This window comes from Lynx canadensis, chromosome A2, assembly GCF_007474595.2.
Source record: "Lynx canadensis isolate LIC74 chromosome A2, mLynCan4.pri.v2, whole genome shotgun sequence".
In the NCBI taxonomy this organism is placed as follows: domain Eukaryota; kingdom Metazoa; phylum Chordata; class Mammalia; order Carnivora; family Felidae; genus Lynx; species Lynx canadensis.
The window spans coordinates 156,418,992-156,437,669 of NC_044304.2; the positions used below are offsets into that span (position 1 = coordinate 156,418,992).

At 55.0% G+C, this 18,678-nt stretch overlaps 2 gene segments (V, D, J or C); both read left to right on the forward strand.

Annotated features, from left to right (window-relative positions):
* Positions 1 to 5,555, forward strand: part of LOC115509287 — a 196,018-nt gene extending 190,463 nt beyond the window's left edge. The window contains 4 exon segments of the C gene segment in view: positions 3,816 to 4,202; positions 4,769 to 4,786; positions 4,921 to 5,027; positions 5,293 to 5,555. Coding sequence covers positions 3,816 to 4,202; positions 4,769 to 4,786; positions 4,921 to 5,027; positions 5,293 to 5,313 — 533 coding nt within the window.
* A 3,154-nt stretch (positions 5,556 to 8,709) lies between these two features.
* On the forward strand, positions 8,710 to 14,376 carry LOC115509288. The segment is given in 6 exon segments: positions 8,710 to 8,717; positions 9,142 to 9,380; positions 12,663 to 13,049; positions 13,615 to 13,632; positions 13,767 to 13,873; positions 14,139 to 14,376. Coding segments are annotated over 6 exon segments (780 nt in total).
* The last annotated feature ends 4,302 nt before the right edge of the window (positions 14,377 to 18,678 follow it).

Sequence of the window (18,678 nt, forward strand, 5' to 3'; positions counted from 1 at the left end):
TCTGTTCTGGGGGCTTAGCTTAAAGCACATTTTTATCAGAAAGATCTGAATTCTTGCCTTGAGGCGATCGGGAGGGGACGGCCTCCATCCCTGGTAATTTCACAGACTGGCCATGCCAAGTCTGGGTTCCCGTGCTGGGAGGCAAGTAGTCTCGTCTTGGGGTCACCGTGTCCATCTCCCATCTCCTTGGAGCGCACCCCATCATGGCCACGGTAGATGGGAAGCCTCTAGCCTTAGAGCTAGCTTCGTCCTGCTGTTTTCCCCCCTCGTCCAGAAAAGAGAGGGACACTGGAGAAAGGGGTGGGGGTCACATGGCCACATTGGTCCCCTGACATTTCAGGCCATACGCGTGCCCCCTCTCCCCCTCCCAGTGCCAAAATTCTGCTACGGAAAGGGAGAAGAGAGCAGGCAGGTACACTTGGGAAGGGCAGGAATTGGACGCAGGTGGGCAGTTTTCCTACCAGCCTGCAGTGTTGTGTAACAATGACAATTTTTCACAAGTGGAGCCAAGCTCTCTGTCTTGGGGAAGCAAGCGGCCTCCCTGGGGGGGTAGCGTGTTGGAAAAGTACGGTCCCAGAAGGACTCCGGAGACAGGGTGGGGACGGGGGCACAGCGGGAAAAGGCGCAGAGAGTGTGGGGAACAGAGTAGGTGCTAGAGCCCCCAGAAGTTTGGGTGGATGCTAGCTTCTGGAAGGAAAGGCCCCAGAGCAGCAATTCTGGGTTTGTCACACTCTTGCTGTGCTGTGGAGCAACCAGGCACAGTACTTTGGAGACAGGACTCAACTCTGTCTCAGGTAAGGAGCAGGACCAGGGTGGGAGAGCTTGGTCCCTGGGACCCGGGGCCCCGTCTCTCCCCACGGCTGGTTGTCAGGGGTCAGGTAAACTCTCTTATCCTGGGGACCTTCTCCGGGGAGCTGTGGCTGCCATTGCTCTTGGTGTGGCTCACCTGGACCCTCTACTTGTCCTCCCTGGGTCTTCAGTCCTTGATGTGACCTCCTCGCTCTTTCCTCGGTTCATCCTTCCTTCTCATGTGTGTGCCTCTTCCCACCCTGAGCCTTCTCCTCTTTCCCCATCATATGCCTGGACCTTTCTCCAGGTCTCCTCTGGTCCAGAGCCACGCACCCAGGCGGAGAAGGTGGCAGAGCCCGTTCCCTGGGAGCTAGGACCTGCCCTCTGGCAGGAGACCCCCGCCCCAGGTTTTACCACAGCTCCCTGCAGCTGTGCTCCTATAACTTACCCCTCCACTTTGGGATGGGCACCAGGCTCACTGTGACAGGTTGGGGGCCACGCTCTGGGCAGGGGGTGCCCATGCGTGACCCATCAGTCCAGGAAGGAGACGCGGGTGGCAGACAGAAGTCCGAGCCACCCCCTCCCTCTGGGAGTTTCTCTGGCTGCTCTGCTGTGCTTGTCTCAGACCCTCGGGGGTAGACTTGGTCTTGGGGGCTTTGTGTTTTCTTGCTGTTTTCTCATTCTCCGGGCCACCTTCTTTCACTCTCTTCTTTTTCAGGGGTGTGTTGTTTTACTTTCCCTTCTTTATCTGAGTCAGATCTTCTCCATCTTCCCTCCTGAGCTAACTCCAGTCCTTCATGGTTGACTCCATTTGGGTGAATGGGTCTGTTTTCTATGTTCAAATCCTTCTAACACCGTCCACCTGCTCAGAACTCCACCCTTGCCTTCCCTGTCCTCCTTCTCCATCTCCACCAGTCTCCAAAGACCCATGTGTGTCTTCCTGAAGGGATCTAGGGCTTTGGAGGCACAGGGGGTGGTGTGTAGACTGGCGAAGCTGGGGTTTAAGGGACATTTCTGAGCCCCGGGGACAGAAGGCGTGTCGCAGTGTCATGAAAGCTGCAAGGGGTGTCTGAGGGACATAGTGCTTGGCAGGATCCGAGGAGATAGGTGTGAATAAACTTTCTGATACAACTGGAAACTTAGGCCACCTTAGTAACAGATAAGGTACAAAGAAGAGAAAAGAGGCTGAGGCCCCATTTTCCAAACCTCAGGACCTGTGCTGGGATGGTAGGGTAAGGGGCCCACCACAAAACGCTAACACACCATTGGCATGCTCTGGAGGAGGGGAGCAGGTGGAGGGGAGGGCAGGGATGGGATGAGTCTGGGCTGGGAACAGAGACAAGGCGGGAAGAACGGGAGAGTTGGTCCTACCAGATTGGTTGGCTCGAGCAGACTCTGTCCTGCAGAGACAGAGGCACATGCCGGTGAGTGTAATAAGTAGAAAGTACAAATTACTGAGGTTCGAAATGCCTGGGCTCAAGGGATAGTTGGCGGGGGCGGGGGGGGGGCGGGGGGAGGTTGAACAATCGGAAAGTGGAAATCTCAGAATCTCTGAGATCTATAAAATGGGAGTGATAGCGCCAGCCTCTGGGGGTGTTAAGTTGTTAGGGACTAACTTCTACGGACACCTTTATAAAAGGCTCACCTCATCGTGATAATCCTTTCTGCTCCTGGCGCTCATCATCACGTGTCAGAGTTTGGCCTTTTTCCAACCTCTGTCTCAATTTTCCCATTAGAAACATTTTTCAAATTTGGATAAAGTGGAAACATCCGGGTTCCCCACATTTCCGCTCCAAAAAAATCATTCCTCTGGTCAATATAGAGCCATAGATGGCAGAGTCCATTCTGGTTTAAAAAAAAAAAAAGAGGAAGCTTAATAGATGGATGTGTTTTCTTTTATCCCTGTGTGTCTGTACATGAGGTCATGGCTTCCAACAACTCCAGAAATTCTCCCCTATCTGTCAGGCATGTAAAAGGGCCCAGGACTTTACAACATGAATGCTCAGATGAAATGGCCCTTGGACTTTGGAATTTGTTCATACCCAGCAAGGTTTTGCTGCTTTTAAAAATGTGAAGCTTGGCTGTGAACTAGGATTTCCAAAGCTGGCAGGGAGGCTTGCTGGGCATTGGAAGGAAAAAAGGGTTCAATCCATGAGCAATATCTTTCATGGGATTATAGCCAACCCGGGCAAGCTAGCACATACCCCATGTGCCCCAGTATAAGTGCAGCGAATGTGGAGCATCTGATAATAGCCAGAGACTTCATGGCTCCTCAAAGCAGGTTCTATGCTAAAGAAAGAAAGCAAGAGAAAAGGGAAGGAAGAAAAGGAAAAAAAGTGAGTTGGGAAAAGAAGCATTTAGGAAAAAGTATAGTCAGACGCAACAGGACAGTGAGTCTTCTAGACAACAAAGGCTAATTCTAGTACCTGCTCCCCCTCCCGAAACGGACACTCAACACCTTGTACAAGAGAACAATGACAATTAGGAAAAGTCAGTTCGGTTTCCAGGATGATGTTGCTAGCGAGAGAACCCTCTGCCTCACAATCCGGTCTCATTCAGCTCTACTAAAGCTGCTTTTCCATCTAAAACAAGAGACAGTCACACGGCGAAGGGGACTTTGAATGAGGAAGAAAAAGAGACACATATACTCTTTTGATAGATATGGAACAAGGCCTTGTTTAAGAGACTCTGCAAAGACAGCCAAGAGAATCAGGACCCATTGCTACCTTAGCCCAGAGAGTCTAAGTGTGTGCGTCCATGGAGGAACCCAGAAAAAAAATCGCGAAGTTGTGGGAGAATAACAACAGAGGACAGTGACCCCCAAACACACAGGACCTACAACTCCATAATTTTGCTTTAGGATGACCCCATTTCCAGCTCTCTCTGTCTCTGTCTCTCTCTGTCTCTCTCTGTCTCCCTCTCCATCACACGCGCGCGCACACACACACACACACACACACACACACTGTTTCCAAACCCAGACAGCTCTCAGACCAGGCCTGGCCCCAACCCCTCTTCCCTTGCAGAGGACCTGAAAAAGGTGAGCCCTCCCAAGGTCACAGTGTTTGAACCATCAGAAGCAGAGATCTCCCGGACCCTGAAGGCCACACTCGTGTGCCTGGCCACAGGCTTCTACCCCGACCACGTGGAGCTGAGCTGGTGGGTGAACGGGAAGGAGGTGCGCGACGGGGTCAGCACGGACCCTGAGCCCTACAAGGAACAGTCCGGAGCGAATGTCTCCAGCTACTGTCTGAGCAGCCGGCTGAGGGTCTCCGCCACCTTCTGGCACAACCCTCGGAACCACTTCCGCTGCCAGGTCCAGTTCTACGGGCTCGGGAAGGATGACCAGTGGGACTACCCCGAGGCCAAACCCGTCACCCAGAACGTCAGTGCCGACACCTGGGGCAGAGCAGGTGAGCGGGGGGCCGGGGGGATGGGCAGGGGGTGAGCTGGGGCACAGAAAGGGGGGTCCAGGCGGGCAGGAGACCAGAAAGACTGGATGCAGAAAACGGGGGGTGGGTGGGGAGGGGCAGAGCGGGAAGACCAAAGCCCACTCTGAGGGTGAGCGGGCCCCTCGGGCTCATTGCCCCCCCCCCTCCCCCTCCCCCCCGCATCCTCAGCCCCGCAGGGCCTTGCCGCTGGGGCCCCTCTGTGTCCCAGCCCGTGGGGCTCATCTCCGAGCGGGGTGCCCCCACCCCGTGCCACCACGTTCCACGGGTTTCAGGGATGACGAGGCTGCGCTGGCTCAGCACAGGAGGGACCGTCCAGCCTGAGAGCCGGCTGGTCTGAGCCTGGGAGTCCGTGCCCACCTGCGAGGCGGACTCCGCCTGTCATGTTAGTGACCTTCGTGTCGTTCTTAACTGGAGTACAGTTGACAGGTGACACCGGGTTAGTTTCAGGTGTGCCCGACTTAGCAGCTCTTCCTCTGCCTTAGGAGGTGGGGTCTCTCATCCATTTCCCTCCCCCTTTCCTCTTGCAGACTGTGGCTTCACTTCAGGTGAGTGACCCTCTCCCCCGCTTCCTCTCTGCCTCCCTGGCACCAGAGCTGGGGCACCCCCGGACCCTGGGGGCGAGGGGGAGTCAGGGGCGCTGGCTCACAGGGAGCTCTGTGCTGTCCCTTCCCGCCCACAGCGTCCTACCAGCAGGGGGTCCTGTCGGCCACCATCCTCTATGAGATCCTGCTGGGGAAGGCCACCCTATATGCCTTGCTGGTCAGCGTCCTCGTGGTGATGGCCAAGGTACGGAGGCGGGCAGGACGGGGCGGGCAGGCTGGAGGGAGAGGATAGAACCTGGAATGTGAGGGGACCGCAGAGCCCGACCCGGGCCTGATATTTCCTGCGTCTCAAAGAAATTATAAGGTGGCTGCCAGACTGGGGAGAACGTTACAGGATGCGGCACCAGAGGATGGGGAGAGCCAGCGGCTGTACCCCAAGTCGGGCGCAGAGTCAGGTTCTCCTACTGTTCGTGGCCCCTGGGACCCTGACAATGCCCTCTCTTCCTCAGATCAAGAGAAAGGATTCCTGAGGCCAGCTCGGAGGAGGAGTCCTGAGCTTCCAGTCGGCCATTGCCCCAATATGGATCCTCCTTTTCCCACTTAGAGCCAGTGCTTCTGAAGAGCTGTTTTCATCCCTCTGCTCACCCCAGTAGCTACCCCTTATGTGCATGCACACGCGGTCGCTCACGACTCAACTTGCCCTAAGCCGGGGGGCCTCGCGTGACGAAATTGACTGAATCAATAAAAATGGCCTGTTCTGGCTTGACTCTGCCTTGTGAGTGTCGGGATATCTCTTCCGCCCATCTCTGACTTCCCATGTGACTCGTGTCAGGAGAGAGACCACAGGTATTCGAGGAAAGTGAGGGACCCAACCTGTGGTCGGCAATCCTCCTCCCTTGCCAGGAGAACTTTAGTAAATGTGAATGGTAGTGATGAGATGAAAAGAGGCTTACTCGGGAACAGCCCAGAAAAATGGTGACGTTTCCTACAGGAACTTCGTGTCCCCCCTGGACAAAGGTGTTCTGAGAAAGAGCCCACGCCCACAGGCGTGTCCACCGGCAACTGGTCAGGTAGCCCCGGCTAATGCAGCTTGCTTTCACACATATCGGCCAGTTCCCTTTCCGCCCTCTCACTGAGGACATGACCGTCTTCACTTGACAAGCAGGCTTCCCGGCCGCGAAGAGAACACGCTGACTTGGAGATGTATTCTCAGTAGCAGAGGGGTGTGAAAATGTCCCCTGATCCCTCCCGAGAGGGTAGAAAATAAAGGCCCCTAAAACCAAGAATCGGCCCTATTGCTATTTCTAGAAATCCTTTAAGAGCTGTTGGTGGTCTCATTGTCACCATGGTGACGCGGCCCACTGTCCTGAGGATGGCACAGGGGACCCGGCAGTGGTCCTCTGCCTCCTTGCTCCACGCATACCTCACTCATCTCCCCCTGCATCCCTGAGCCACGTGCTCTCGGACTGTTCTGCCCTCCTTTACCTGGAGTGACCTAGTACTCTGACTCCTACTTATTCTTAAAGCTTTAGCTCCAACATCTGCCCCCCAAGAAGCCTTCTCAGGAGCTTCCTTGCCCCTTACTCCCTGAGGGTGGCCCACATGCATCCTATACTTGGCTACCATAGTGCACATGCCTTCATGAGACACATGCCACACTTGAAGGGCACTGCCCCTTCACCCTTTCAAGTGTCCCCGTCTGACACTCGGCTCCTTGAGAACAAGGACATGTTTTATTACAGTGTCCCTGGGATATGGCGTAGCACTTTGGTTCAGTGTGAGTACACAACAAACGATCTTTGAGTAAGTGAGTGCATAAAGGAGTGGGCCCCAAGTGACCCAGTTCAGGAGAAGACATCACCATAAGGCCTGTCTGAAGTAGCCACGCTCACAGGACTGTGACATACAGCCTTCTCTCTGTGTTGCAACACATGAGGTACTCAGATGTGTGTGTGCACATATACAACACACACACACACACGCATGTACATACAATTATATATACATATATATGAGACAACAAAGACCTCTTAAAGGATTTCTAGAAATAGCGATAGGGCTGATACTTGGTTTTAGGGACCTTTAGTATCTACAACACATATAATATATATTGTATATATATATATGCTGATATGTATGAATGCACTAACTAATGGTGCACTAATAGTGCAAATGCACTAACTCACTCATTAAGCCCATATCACTGCAATGTTCTGCTATTAACCCCCAAGAAAATAAAGATATCCAAGTCACTTCCCTGACCATGAGGGGGGAACTCATGTATAGAAAGCGTTGAAATACAAAGTGATGCTTTGAAATGGCAACGTGAGCTGTCTGCTAAAATGCAGCCAGAGGCTAGCTCTTGGTTTCCCACTGGGATCATCAGGGAGGAGTCTGAGAAGGTGGCAAACCCTTCAGAGAAGAGTCGGTCTGATCGTCCGCACGGGTGGGTGGTGGTGGGCAGTCAGAGGCATGAACCAGAGCCGAAACAACAGGGCCAGGTGCTCGTGGGTGCTTAGCCAGAGGTGAGGTTCAGGGAATGCAGGGAAAAGACGTTAGGGAGGTCGGTGCAGGCTCATCTGAGGGCAGGCTCAGGTCCTTGCAAACAGCACGAGGCCTGGCACATGGTAGGTGCTCGTGTTGCGTGTGGAATACACGAAGGACGAGGAGCTTGGACTTTGTGCAGGGAGCACCGGGGGTTACAGAGGTTTCCCAGCTGTCTGTCCCCATGCCACAAGCTGCCATCACCTGTTCTGTGGATTCCACTCCTGGCTCCTCCCACCAGCCTCACTATAAATGCCAGTCTGTGCAGGTGGGCACAGTGAGTCCCAGAGGGGAGACCCGGCGACATAGGTCTCCTCAGAGTGGTGTGTGCCTCCGTGAAGGGGCCCCTCTGCCCCACCAGCCCTCTGCCACCTGTGCTTCCTGTCTCTGCCGGGTGGTTGGGGGAGGGGGCCAGAGGGAAGGAAATATTTTTGTATCGCGCTGTAACATTGTGGGGGTGGGAGTAGCACACAATGATTCAGGTAGAGGAGGTGCTTTTACAAAAAGCTCTGCCTCAGCAAATATCCCCACCCAGCCCAGGGAACACTCCTGGATGGGGCGTGGCTGGGAGAGGTCTCTGGAGCTGGTCCCTGACGGGCGCTTGCGTGGACCTGGACTCAGGGAACGCCTCTGTGTCTCCCTGTTGCAGACAGCTTCCCAGGAAGTGTCAAAGTGGGATCATCACACAGCACTTCTCACAAACCTCGCCCTTGACAGAGTATTTGCACATGCGTTACTTGTGAAGAACTCACAACAACACCGTGGGAGAGATGTTATCCCATTTTTCAGATGAAGGAACTAAGGCCAGAGAGGTTGCAGGCCCTATAAGTACTAAGAGAGGGGGGTCTAGCCTGGAACACTTCCCAACTCCAGCCCAAACCACCCTTCACCAATCCCCATTCATTTTCCACCTCCACTGTTTTGTCCCCAAGCCAAGCTGATTCTCCTCTGCAAATTGGCCATGACCTCCTGCAGTATCCAGGTTACTATGTCAGGCTAGTTCCGTAAGTGGGGAGAGAGAAGCCCGGGAAGGAGAAGAGCGCGCCCTCAGCTCGTGCCAAGGGAAGTAGGAAGAAGCAGAAATTTTTGGCAGCCCCTGCCCACTGTGCTACAATAATGAGCAGCACTTTGGGCCAGGGACCCGGCTCACTGTCCTAGGTAAGAGAGCTCCAGGTGGGAGGGAGGGTGCGTTGCCCAGCCTGGACACCTCCCCCACCGACCCTGGCTCTCAAGGAGTGGGTGCTGGCCCCTCCTGGGCCCTAGTCCGGGAAGGCAGGTTTGAGTCTGGGTTCCCAAGGCCGTGCAAACACCGGGCAGCTGTATTTTGGGGCTGGTTCCAAGCTGATCGTGCTGGGTAAGGACCGAGCGCTCCGCGGGGTGGGATGGAGAGGTGGGCAGCTGCCCGGCTCCGTTTGGGGGTCCCGCTCAGAGGCGGGGCTCAGCGCCAGGGCCGGGACTCCCGGGGTCCGGGTGCCGGGCGCGCAAGGGAGCCGGGCTGGCGGGAGAGGGCAGCGCCGGGTTTTTGTCCTGGGGCTCTGGGCCGTGAGCACAGAAACTCAGTATTTCGGCACAGGTACCCGGCTGACCGTGCTAGGTAAGCGGGGGTGCCCGGGGGGCGCCGGGGAACGCGACGGGGCCGGGGAGGGGGGGCGGGCCTGTTTTTGTGCCGCGCCCGGGGGCTGTGAGCCAAAATCCTCTGCACTTCGGCCCCGGAACCCGGCTGTCGGTGCTAGGTGAGCGCGGCAGGGGGCGGCCGGGTGCGCGGCAGGGGGGGCCGGGGCTGTGCAGCCTCCGCCCCGACCTTTGGCCGGCAGCCGGCTGACCGTCGTGGGTGAGTGGTCGCGGGGTCGGGAGGGAAGGCGGCGGGTCCCGGGGCCGGTCCCGCCTGCGCACCACCTGGGCACCCCCTGGGCACCCGCTGGGCGCCCGCCGGGCTCCCCGCGCCGGCCCGGGCTGCGAGGCGGGGTGGGCGCTGCTGGGTTTGCGTGCGGGGCTGGACCTCTGTGCTCCTACGAGCGCTATTTCGGCCCCGGCACCAGGCTCACCGTCTTAGGTAAGGTTGGGGAGTCTGCTCCCCCCCGCCCCCGGCGTCCCCGTCCCAGCCCCTCTGTCCCCGTGGAAGGGGCGGGTGGGCCGGGGCGCGCTGTCCATCTGCGGGGTCAGCCCTGCAAGGGGGGCGAGTTCCGGGTCCTCCCGCGCCACGAGCCAGGCGGAGGGCAAAGGGGGCTTTAGGTCTCTTTTCCTGCTCCGGAGGTACTTAGGGCCAGGGTGAGTGGGGTTGATTAGGACTCAGGGCCACCGGATTAGAGGACCAGACAGAGAAGGGAAACCCCGGGCTGGGGGAGGCGCAGGTGTAGCTGCTAGGCAGAGCTGGGAGCCGGAGGGGGGGTAGGGAGGAGAAGCAGGGCCAGCAAGGGATGGCGGGCACCCGGCCTAGCCGGCTCCTGGGATGGGTCGATGGAGGGAGGCCGCTGGACAGAGGAGGAAAGGGATGAAAAGCGGGAGAGGAAGAGAGAGGCCAGAAAAATAGTGAAGGAAGGCATCAAACAAGCAGGGTTCCCTGATTTACTGTTCAGCATTTAAAATTAGATTTAACCCCCTGCCTTTCTCTCCTGAGCGGGAGGCCCCTGAGGTGTGCTTACAGCACCAGTCCTGCCTTGGGCTGGACTGGAACCTCAGCCCTGGGGGGTGCATTCACTCCCCCCCCCCCCGCCATGTCTCCCTCTGCCCCCACCCCCAGCCCAGCCTGAAATCTCAGACCTCACACCAAGTTCAACAGCCCAGGTGGGCAGGAGTTCATTTGTCCCAAACATACATTGAAATGCAGACTTGGTGTTTGTGGGTTGAGAAAACTTCCCAGGGGGATCCCAAGCTCCTAGATCTGGAAAGCACCTGGATGGAACATCCCCTGGTGCTGAGAATGTTGAGGCCACAGAGGGGAAGAAACTCACAAGACTGGTACAGGAACCTGGACTATTTTGATGACAGCAGGCACTGTTTGGAGTTAGACTGTCATTAAGCTGGAGCCGGTGGGGCTTGGCTAAACTTTGTCCCGGGGAAAGGCCAGATTCCTGCAATCAGCAGGGGTGAGGAAAAGACCAGGCTTTAGAGCCAGAGAAAACTGGGTCCCAATCCCTGGCTCACTAGTGAGCGGGTGACCTTGGGCAGATGAATCTGTGTGAAGCTGGGTCCCCTCTACAATGTCATCACCAATACCTACCACTTACTATTGCTGTGCAGATGCCATAGGACCCTGTATGTCAAGTACTCGGCAATGGCGGATTGTTATCATTCAGCCCTGCTCTTCCCCACCCTTCCCCTAGGTGGTCCCTGGGGGGTGAGGGCAGAGGGTGAGCCCAGTGCCAGAGGAGGGACAGGATTTGACCTGTGGATAATGGAGAGGAGGGCTGGCTATATGTGAGCGGTGGACTGACTGGGAACAAGAAAGAAACTTCACAAATCTGCCTGAGGCTAGTCCAACCCACAGAGCGGATACAAACAGAGGCTCACTGGTACCAAACTTACACCCACCTAGGCAAGCTCACCCACACCCCGCAGGGACTCACAAACATGGAAGGATAAAGTGACCCGGCCTCACAAGGAGCTGTGTAGACAGTGCCCTAGAGTGCCGTCCAGGTCCTGTTTGTCCTGCCAGTAAACATCACACGTGGCTCAAAGGACATCATTAATTTTGCAGGAAGGACTGAGTGTTTGCCAATGAGGGCGTCAGAGGGGTGCCCCAGGAAAGCTGGTACAATTCCAGAGCCAGGGTCTTTGCGACAAGACTGAAGACGCCAGGCTGAGCAGGGAGGTTGATGGAGCCGGGCAGTACAGCTATTAGTTAGCCTGTTAGTACTTCAGGCTGGGTCAGCCAGGAAAAACCTAGGGACATAGGGGCAGTTAGCAAGTAGACGTTTGCAGGGAGAGGAAGCTGACAGGTTGGGAGGCCAGATCAGCTCAAAAGGAAGATGCCAGGCTCTTGTTAAGAATTTCAAGACGGTGACAGCAGCCGGGAAGCCAAGAGTGGGGCCTTTGTAAACGTGGGGTCCTGAACACGGGTCACAAACCCATGAGGCTGGCCCTGGAAGTTAGGTCACAGCCCTAGAAATGTGAAGCATCCCCTAGAAGAACATTTTCTCCATCTTCCAAGCTAAACTAGATTCTCATAAGAATGAGATTTTGCATTTTAACAGAATTGCCAAGAAACACACGAAAAAATCAGCAGAAAGCAAAGGAGTGGGATACAATGAATGGACAGCAGGCCCAGGAGAAGTGAGCCAGGCTGATGAGAAGGTGGCCTGGGCCTTTACCCACGACTCTGCAGAGGAGACGCTCAGGACAAAACTTGTCTCAAAGCAACTGCTAGCAAGAATTTGCTCTGAGGATCTCAGATGCTTATTTAGGGAGCTGACTGGTAGAAAAAAAAGGATAACATTTGGAAGCAAAAGAGCAAAGAAGGTTGAGGAATCCTTGAATTTGACATAAGGAGACATTGCTCTCCGTCTGAGCTTAGGAAACTTGGGGGGTACCCGAAGGCAGACGAATGGCCAGGATGACCTCATGAACCGCAAAAAAAAAAAAAAAGGCAGAAAATCTCACATTCTCATGAGCACACCATAAAACAAAAGTGTACCCTCACACAGGTGCACGACCCTATGCCATCTGTATATTGTCATCTGAAGAAAATCCCCAGCCCCCAAATGCCCTCCTTATCCCCAGTTCCCCATTACACCTGAGCTTCTTAGATTCAGATGCAATTCACCGGCTCAGGACGGGAGCCTTCTGAATGTTTACATCACGTAAACCCCCCCAGCCCCTCTGGAGAGTCAGTGTCCTAATCCTCCCTTCACAAGAAGGAAGAATGATGCAGGGAAATTAAGACATCATCCCAAAGTCACAGTGGTGGGCAACGTCAAGTTTTAGGATTTGGATCCTATTATTCTGATTCCAATCCTGTGCTCGCTCCCCTGAAATAACTACTACATAATATGGTGAAATGTAGACAGGTGAGCTTTTACTGATGGAGAAGAAATCAAATAACATTAATGAAGGGACATTACTCAAAATGTCTGTAGGGTAACTACAAAGGACAGGAAAGGCAGGAGAACAATGACAGAGGAATGGGACAGTGACCCCCAAACACACAGGACCTACAACCCCATTTTTGCTTTAGGATGACCCCATTTCCAGCTCTCTCTGTCTCTGTCTCTCTCTGTCTCTCTCTGTCTCCCTCTCCATCACACGCGCGCGCGCACACACACACACACACACACAGTGTTTCCAAACCCAGACAGCTCTCAGACCAGGCCTGGCCCCAACCCCTCTTCCCTTGCAGAGGACCTGAAAAAGGTGAGCCCTCCCAAGGTCACAGTGTTTGAACCATCAGAAGCAGAGATCTCCCGGACCCTGAAGGCCACACTCGTGTGCCTGGCCACAGGCTTCTACCCCGACCACGTGGAGCTGAGCTGGTGGGTGAACGGGAAGGAGGTGCGCGACGGGGTCAGCACGGACCCTGAGCCCTACAAGGAACAGTCCGGCGCGAATGTCTCCAGCTACTGTCTGAGCAGCCGGCTGAGGGTCTCCGCCACCTTCTGGCACAACCCTCGGAACCACTTCCGCTGCCAGGTCCAGTTCTACGGGCTCGGGAAGGATGACCAGTGGGACTACCCCGAGGCCAAACCCGTCACCCAGAACGTCAGTGCCGACACCTGGGGCAGAGCAGGTGAGCGGGGGGCCGGGGGGATGGGCAGGGGGTGAGCTGGGGCACAGAAAGGGGGGTCCAGGCGGGCAGGAGACCAGAAAGACTGGATGCAGAAAACGGGGGGTGGGTGGGGTGGGGCAGAGCGGGAAGACCAAAGCCCACTCTGAGGGTGAGCGGGCCCCTCGGGCTCATTGCCCCCCCCATCCCCCTCCCCCCCGCATCCTCAGCCCCGCAGGGCCTTGCCGCTGGGGCCCTTCTGTGTCCCAGCCCGTGGGGCTCAGCTCCGAGCGGGGTGCCCCCACCCCGTGCCACCACGTTCCACGGGTTTCAGGGATGACGAGGCTGCGCTGGCTCAGCACAGGAGGGACCGTCCAGCCTGAGAGCGGGCTGGTCTGAGCCTGGGAGTCCGTGCCCACCTGCGAGGCGGACTCCGCCTGTCATGTTAGTGACCTTCGTGTCGTTCTTAACTGGAGTACAGTTGACAGGTGACACCGGGTTAGTTTCAGGTGTGCCCGACTTAGCAGCTCTTCCTCTGCCTTAGGAGGTGGGGTCTCTCATCCATTTCCCTCCCCTTTTTCTCTTGCAGACTGTGGCTTCACTTCAGGTGAGTGACCCTCTCCCCCGCTTCCTCTCTGCCTCCCTGGCACCAGAGCTGGGGCACCCCCGGACCCTGGGGGCGAGGGGGAGTCAGGGGCGCTGGCTCACAGGGAGCTCTGTGCTGTCCCTTCCCGCCCACAGCGTCCTACCAGCAGGGGGTCCTGTCGGCCACCATCCTCTATGAGATCCTGCTGGGGAAGGCCACCCTATATGCCTTGCTGGTCAGCGTCCTCGTGGTGATGGCCAAGGTACGGAGGCGGGCAGGACGGGGCGGGCAGGCTGGAGGGAGAGGGTAGAACCTGGAATGTGAGGGGACCGCAGAGCCCGACCCGGGCCTGATATTTCCTGCGTCTCAAAGAAATTATAAGGTGGCTGCCAGACTGGGGAGAACGTTACAGGATGCGGCACCAGAGGATGGGGAGAGCCAGCGGCTGTACCCCAAGTCGGGCGCAGAGTCAGGTTCTCCTACTGTTCGTGGCCCCTGGGACCCTGACAATGCCCTCTCTTCCTCAGATCAAGAGAAAGGATTCCTGAGGCCAGCTCCAAAAGCGTATCCTGAGTTCATAATCCTCACCCCGGATTCTCCTTTACATGCTTCCAGCCCGTGTTTCTAAAAGCGTGATTCTCTCTCCACCTCTTATCTCCTTCCTGCCGGGTTATCTGTCCCTTCGCCCCACTTCCCTGTGGATTGAGCTCCTCAGCCCTGACACTGAAAGAGACTAAAACAATAAAAAGCGTCGTGCCAGGCCTGGCTGTGTCTCAGAAGTGTCTGTGAAGTCCTGCCCTCCAAAGACCTAGCGAAGGCACCAGCCCTCTGGCACATGAAACCACTGACCCTTCTTCCTAAGCGATGCTGCTTCCTCCCGTTCATCCTGAGGGAGGATGGGCTCCCTGATCCACACCAGCCATTCCAGACTCCCGGTGTGTGGGGTTGGTCTGCAGGGTAAGGGGCCGGGCACAAGAGAGCCCTAACCCCACCTTGGCATGGGGCACAGGGCAGGGCAACCTGTGTGTTGGAATGCTTGGTCATTTCTCAATTCGAGACTCAAGTTTTATTTATTATGCGTTTAGGTTTTATCCATGTCTGTTCTTAATGCCTCCTTCAGACCTAGCTCCAGTCTGCCTATCTAGAAGAATCCCGAAGAAGGCACAGAGTTGAAACCCCTGATAAGTGAAGTCCAGAGATCTCACAGAAGTGGGGCATGTGGAGGCAGGCCCTGGGGGGGGGGGGAGGGAGGTGGGGTCCGGTAGGGGCTGAGGTGTGACACCTGAGTGACCCTTCGCTCGGTGGGATGGAGAGCAGGCCACCCCAAATGCAGCCCGTCAAGCACATCCGCCTGGGCAGAGACAGTTATCTTCCTGGGGTAAACTCTGGGTTCACAAGCAAATCACAGTCACTGTGGTAGAACATTGCACCAGGGGAAGGGAGGGATGCACCAGGGGAAAGAAGGCACAGACTGGTGAGAGAGACCGGAGATAAGCTGGCTTAGGCAGAAAGGGGTGAGAAGGAAGTCTGAAAGCTGAGAAAGATTGAGGAAGGTGGCATCCCTTTTTGGTAGCCTGCTTGGTTCCAGACTTGGGGCTGGACGAGGCACAAGGGTGCCCCAGTTCATCCCCACAGTGACCCTAGAAACAGTTGTCATTCTACCTACTCCACTGGTAAGGAAGCCACCGTTTGCAGATCAAATGGCTGGTAAGCCGGGAAACTGCAGCACATTCTTTTGAAGATGGAAATTCAGGAAGCTCTTTCCAAGTAGTGGCCAGAGGGGTGTGACTGTCCCCGGGTGACGTTGGAGTAGCTGCCCCCAACCTCCAGCCCAGGACCCACAGTAACAGAGTAAAGGGACCTTGATCCCTGGGTGTATTTGTTCCTTAGCATTGCAGTAATAAAGAACCACAAACTTGATGGTTTTAACAGTAGAAATTTATTCTCTCACTGTTCTGGAGGCCAGAAGGCCAAAACCAACGCGTGGGCAGTGCCGCATCCCTTTTTAGAAGCTCCAGGGGGAGAATCTTCTCTGCTTCTTCCCACCTCTGGCATTCTTGGTGGCCCTTGGCTGTGACAGCATCCTTCCAACTTTAGGCCTGTCTGCACATCACCTTCTTCCCATGTTCTTGGGCCTGGATTTTCCCCTTATTTTTTCCTATTACAACACGAGTCGTTGGATTTAGGACACACCCTGAATTCAGAAGGATTTTATCCCAAGATGAAAAGTTTACATCTGCAAAGACCTTGTTTACAAATTGGGTCACATTCTGGGGTTCTGGGTGGGCATGAATTCTGGGGGGACGCTATTCATCCCACTGCACTGAGTGTCTAGGAACCGGGGAGGGGGCTGGTTAAGGGTTCTCTAGACCCAGCTCACACAGGCCGGGAAAGGACATGGCCCAGGGCGAGGGTGACCCTGGGAATGCCTCACACGCCTGCAATTTCCCATCAGTTGTAATTATTTCTAGATTTCTCAAACAGCAGCAGTTTTTTAGTTGTTGTTCATTTGTTTTTATAATGACTAAGAAGCCCCCAAATGGGGGGGTTTAGGTCCTAGACCAGTACCTACAAGAGCAGCACCTCCCATGCTTTAGACAGGCATGGCTCTTCCTCACAAAGGTGGGCCAGGGACAGTAGGCACAGAAGGGACAAGAACGTGCCTCAGAGAGAGGAGGGTGTTGTGTGGGCCAGAGGGGGTGGCCGGGGACAGGGCATCGAGGACAGGCATTTGTGGGTGCAGAGAAGTGAGGGGGACTGAGCAAGAGCAGGACAGAGATGGAGGGGAGGTGGGAAGAGGAGACCCCCCCCCATAGGAAATGGGGCCTGCAGGCTTGGTGATCTCATAGGGGGCCTGCTGAGCAGGGGCACTGGCAGCTGGGAGGATGTGGGCGGAGGTGAGGACCCAAGGAATGTCCTCTGGAGGATGAATGAGCCTCTACCTGCCCGCTCCAGGAGACGTAATAGAGATGGAGAAAGTTACAAATGTCATCTAGTCCCCACCCCACAGCACGCTTGACCCAAGGAGAGCCTCCTTCCCCAAATCTTTACAGCTGCTTCGTTGTCTCCCTCAGACAACACACCCAGCTCCCCAGTATTCAACTCCCAGCACTAGGAAGTTAACTTCTTCTGCCTCTGTCCCTCTCTCTGGTTTCTAAGTAGGTCTTTCGGAACCAATACTGGGCATCCCATCCATCCTTCCCCAGGTGAAACTGAGCAAAGACAGGTTAGATGTAAGGCAATCCTAACATTTATTGCATGAACGGGGACACTACTGAGAGCGAGAGACGGGATTCTGGGACAAAGGAGGTGAATAAGGATTGTCCCGGCAAAGTAGGATATGTGGCCTTTCCAGTTAAAGGGGCTCCCAAGTGGGGTGCCTGGTGGCTCAGTCGGTTAAGCATCCGACTTCGGCTCAGGTCATGATCTCGTGGTCTGTGAGTTTGAGCCCTGCGTCGGGCTCTGTGCTGACAGCTCAGAGCCTGGAGCCTGCTTCAGATTGTGTCTCCCTCTCTCTCTGTCCCTCCCCAGCTTGTGTTCTCTCTTTCGCAAAAATAAATCATTTTTTTAATTTTTTAAAAAATAAAAATAAAGGGACCCCCAAAGAGTTTCTGGGTTCAGAGTTATCCCTGTAATGGGACAGCACTGAAGCAACTCATCATTGGCCCAGGCCTGTCTGCCTGTTCCAACTCAAGGTTCACTTAAACTTCATCCCATTGAAGAAACCTGTGGGCAGAAGGTAATCGAGGGACAAACTCCACAAGTGAGACCAGTACACGGGCAAAACATGCTTACTGAATGAAGAAACTTAGAAGCAAAACATCTCTAGGAGGATGTCTAGGGCCCCCAAGTTCTCACCATCGCTGGGACACAGCCGGACCCGTCATGGGCAGCTCCCCAGGAGAAGAACCTCAACCCTGTGACCTTTAGAGATTTACTTAGAAATTAAGAGGGAAAAGGGAGCATCCAACTGGTCATGTAATCAGAAGAACATCCTGGTGGGGGATGAGATTCCTATGGAGAAGGGCTGCTCAAGCCACTGTCACTTGCCCAGAAGAATTTTTCTATCAGCACAAGTATCCGTCAAAGACCCACACACCTTCCTACTGCATGGTTCATGGCCAAGCTACACAGGCTGGGCAACGGGGATGGGGGAAGAAGGTGCTGGGACCATCCAAGAGACACAGATGTTTTTTCTCTCTTAAGTAAATAACTAGGGAGGAGGGAGGGGGGAGAAGAAAGAGAATAGGATTGTAGAACAAGGTGGGGGGAAGATCCTGATAGATACTAATATATCCATTTCCTGCCATAAGACATTTCCTTATTTTTCTTCTTCCATAGGGACCCAGGGAAGGGCAGCCTGACTGATCTCAGCCCCTAACAGTCAGTGTGACACACAGCCCTAAATGTCCTATGTAGGAGGAGCATTCGTGAGATCCTGGATGTGAGAATGGAGGACTGGTACTTGAGCCCTCTCTTGAAACTATACGTGTACCACAAAAACACGCTCATGCCTACACATATTTTCATTTAGGGGTGCTAGCAGATGCTGGTGGAGATCACAAATGGCTACAACACCCATATCAATTCTCAGCATGATGCCTGACATATGGATGGATTGCTCTTCTGCTCACCCACTGACCTCTTCTCAAACTTTCATCACCCGGTTCACTTTTGCCCCGTCCATGGAAATTACTCTATGCCCGTATAAGACACAGAGCCTGGAAGGCCATCAAGCCTGGACAACAATTTTAATTATGGTTCATTCCCATTGCTTGTGGCAGACTCCCATAGTTACCAGAAGGGTGACTGCTTGGCCTTGATAACCCCATAATCTGAGATGTTAACCAAACAAAATGTTTCCTGCCTCAGTCCACAGTTGGATATCCTCCCCTCCCATCTTGGAGACTTTCTTCTCTCGAGCTGTGTTTATGCAGCTGAGGTCCCCGGGTTCCTTAACATAATATACCTGTCTGTTTCTCTTTAGGGTTTACTGTGACAGCACCGAACAATGTCCTGAATCATGTCCTTCCAACAGAGGACATAGTCTCTGCTCACCACATGCCC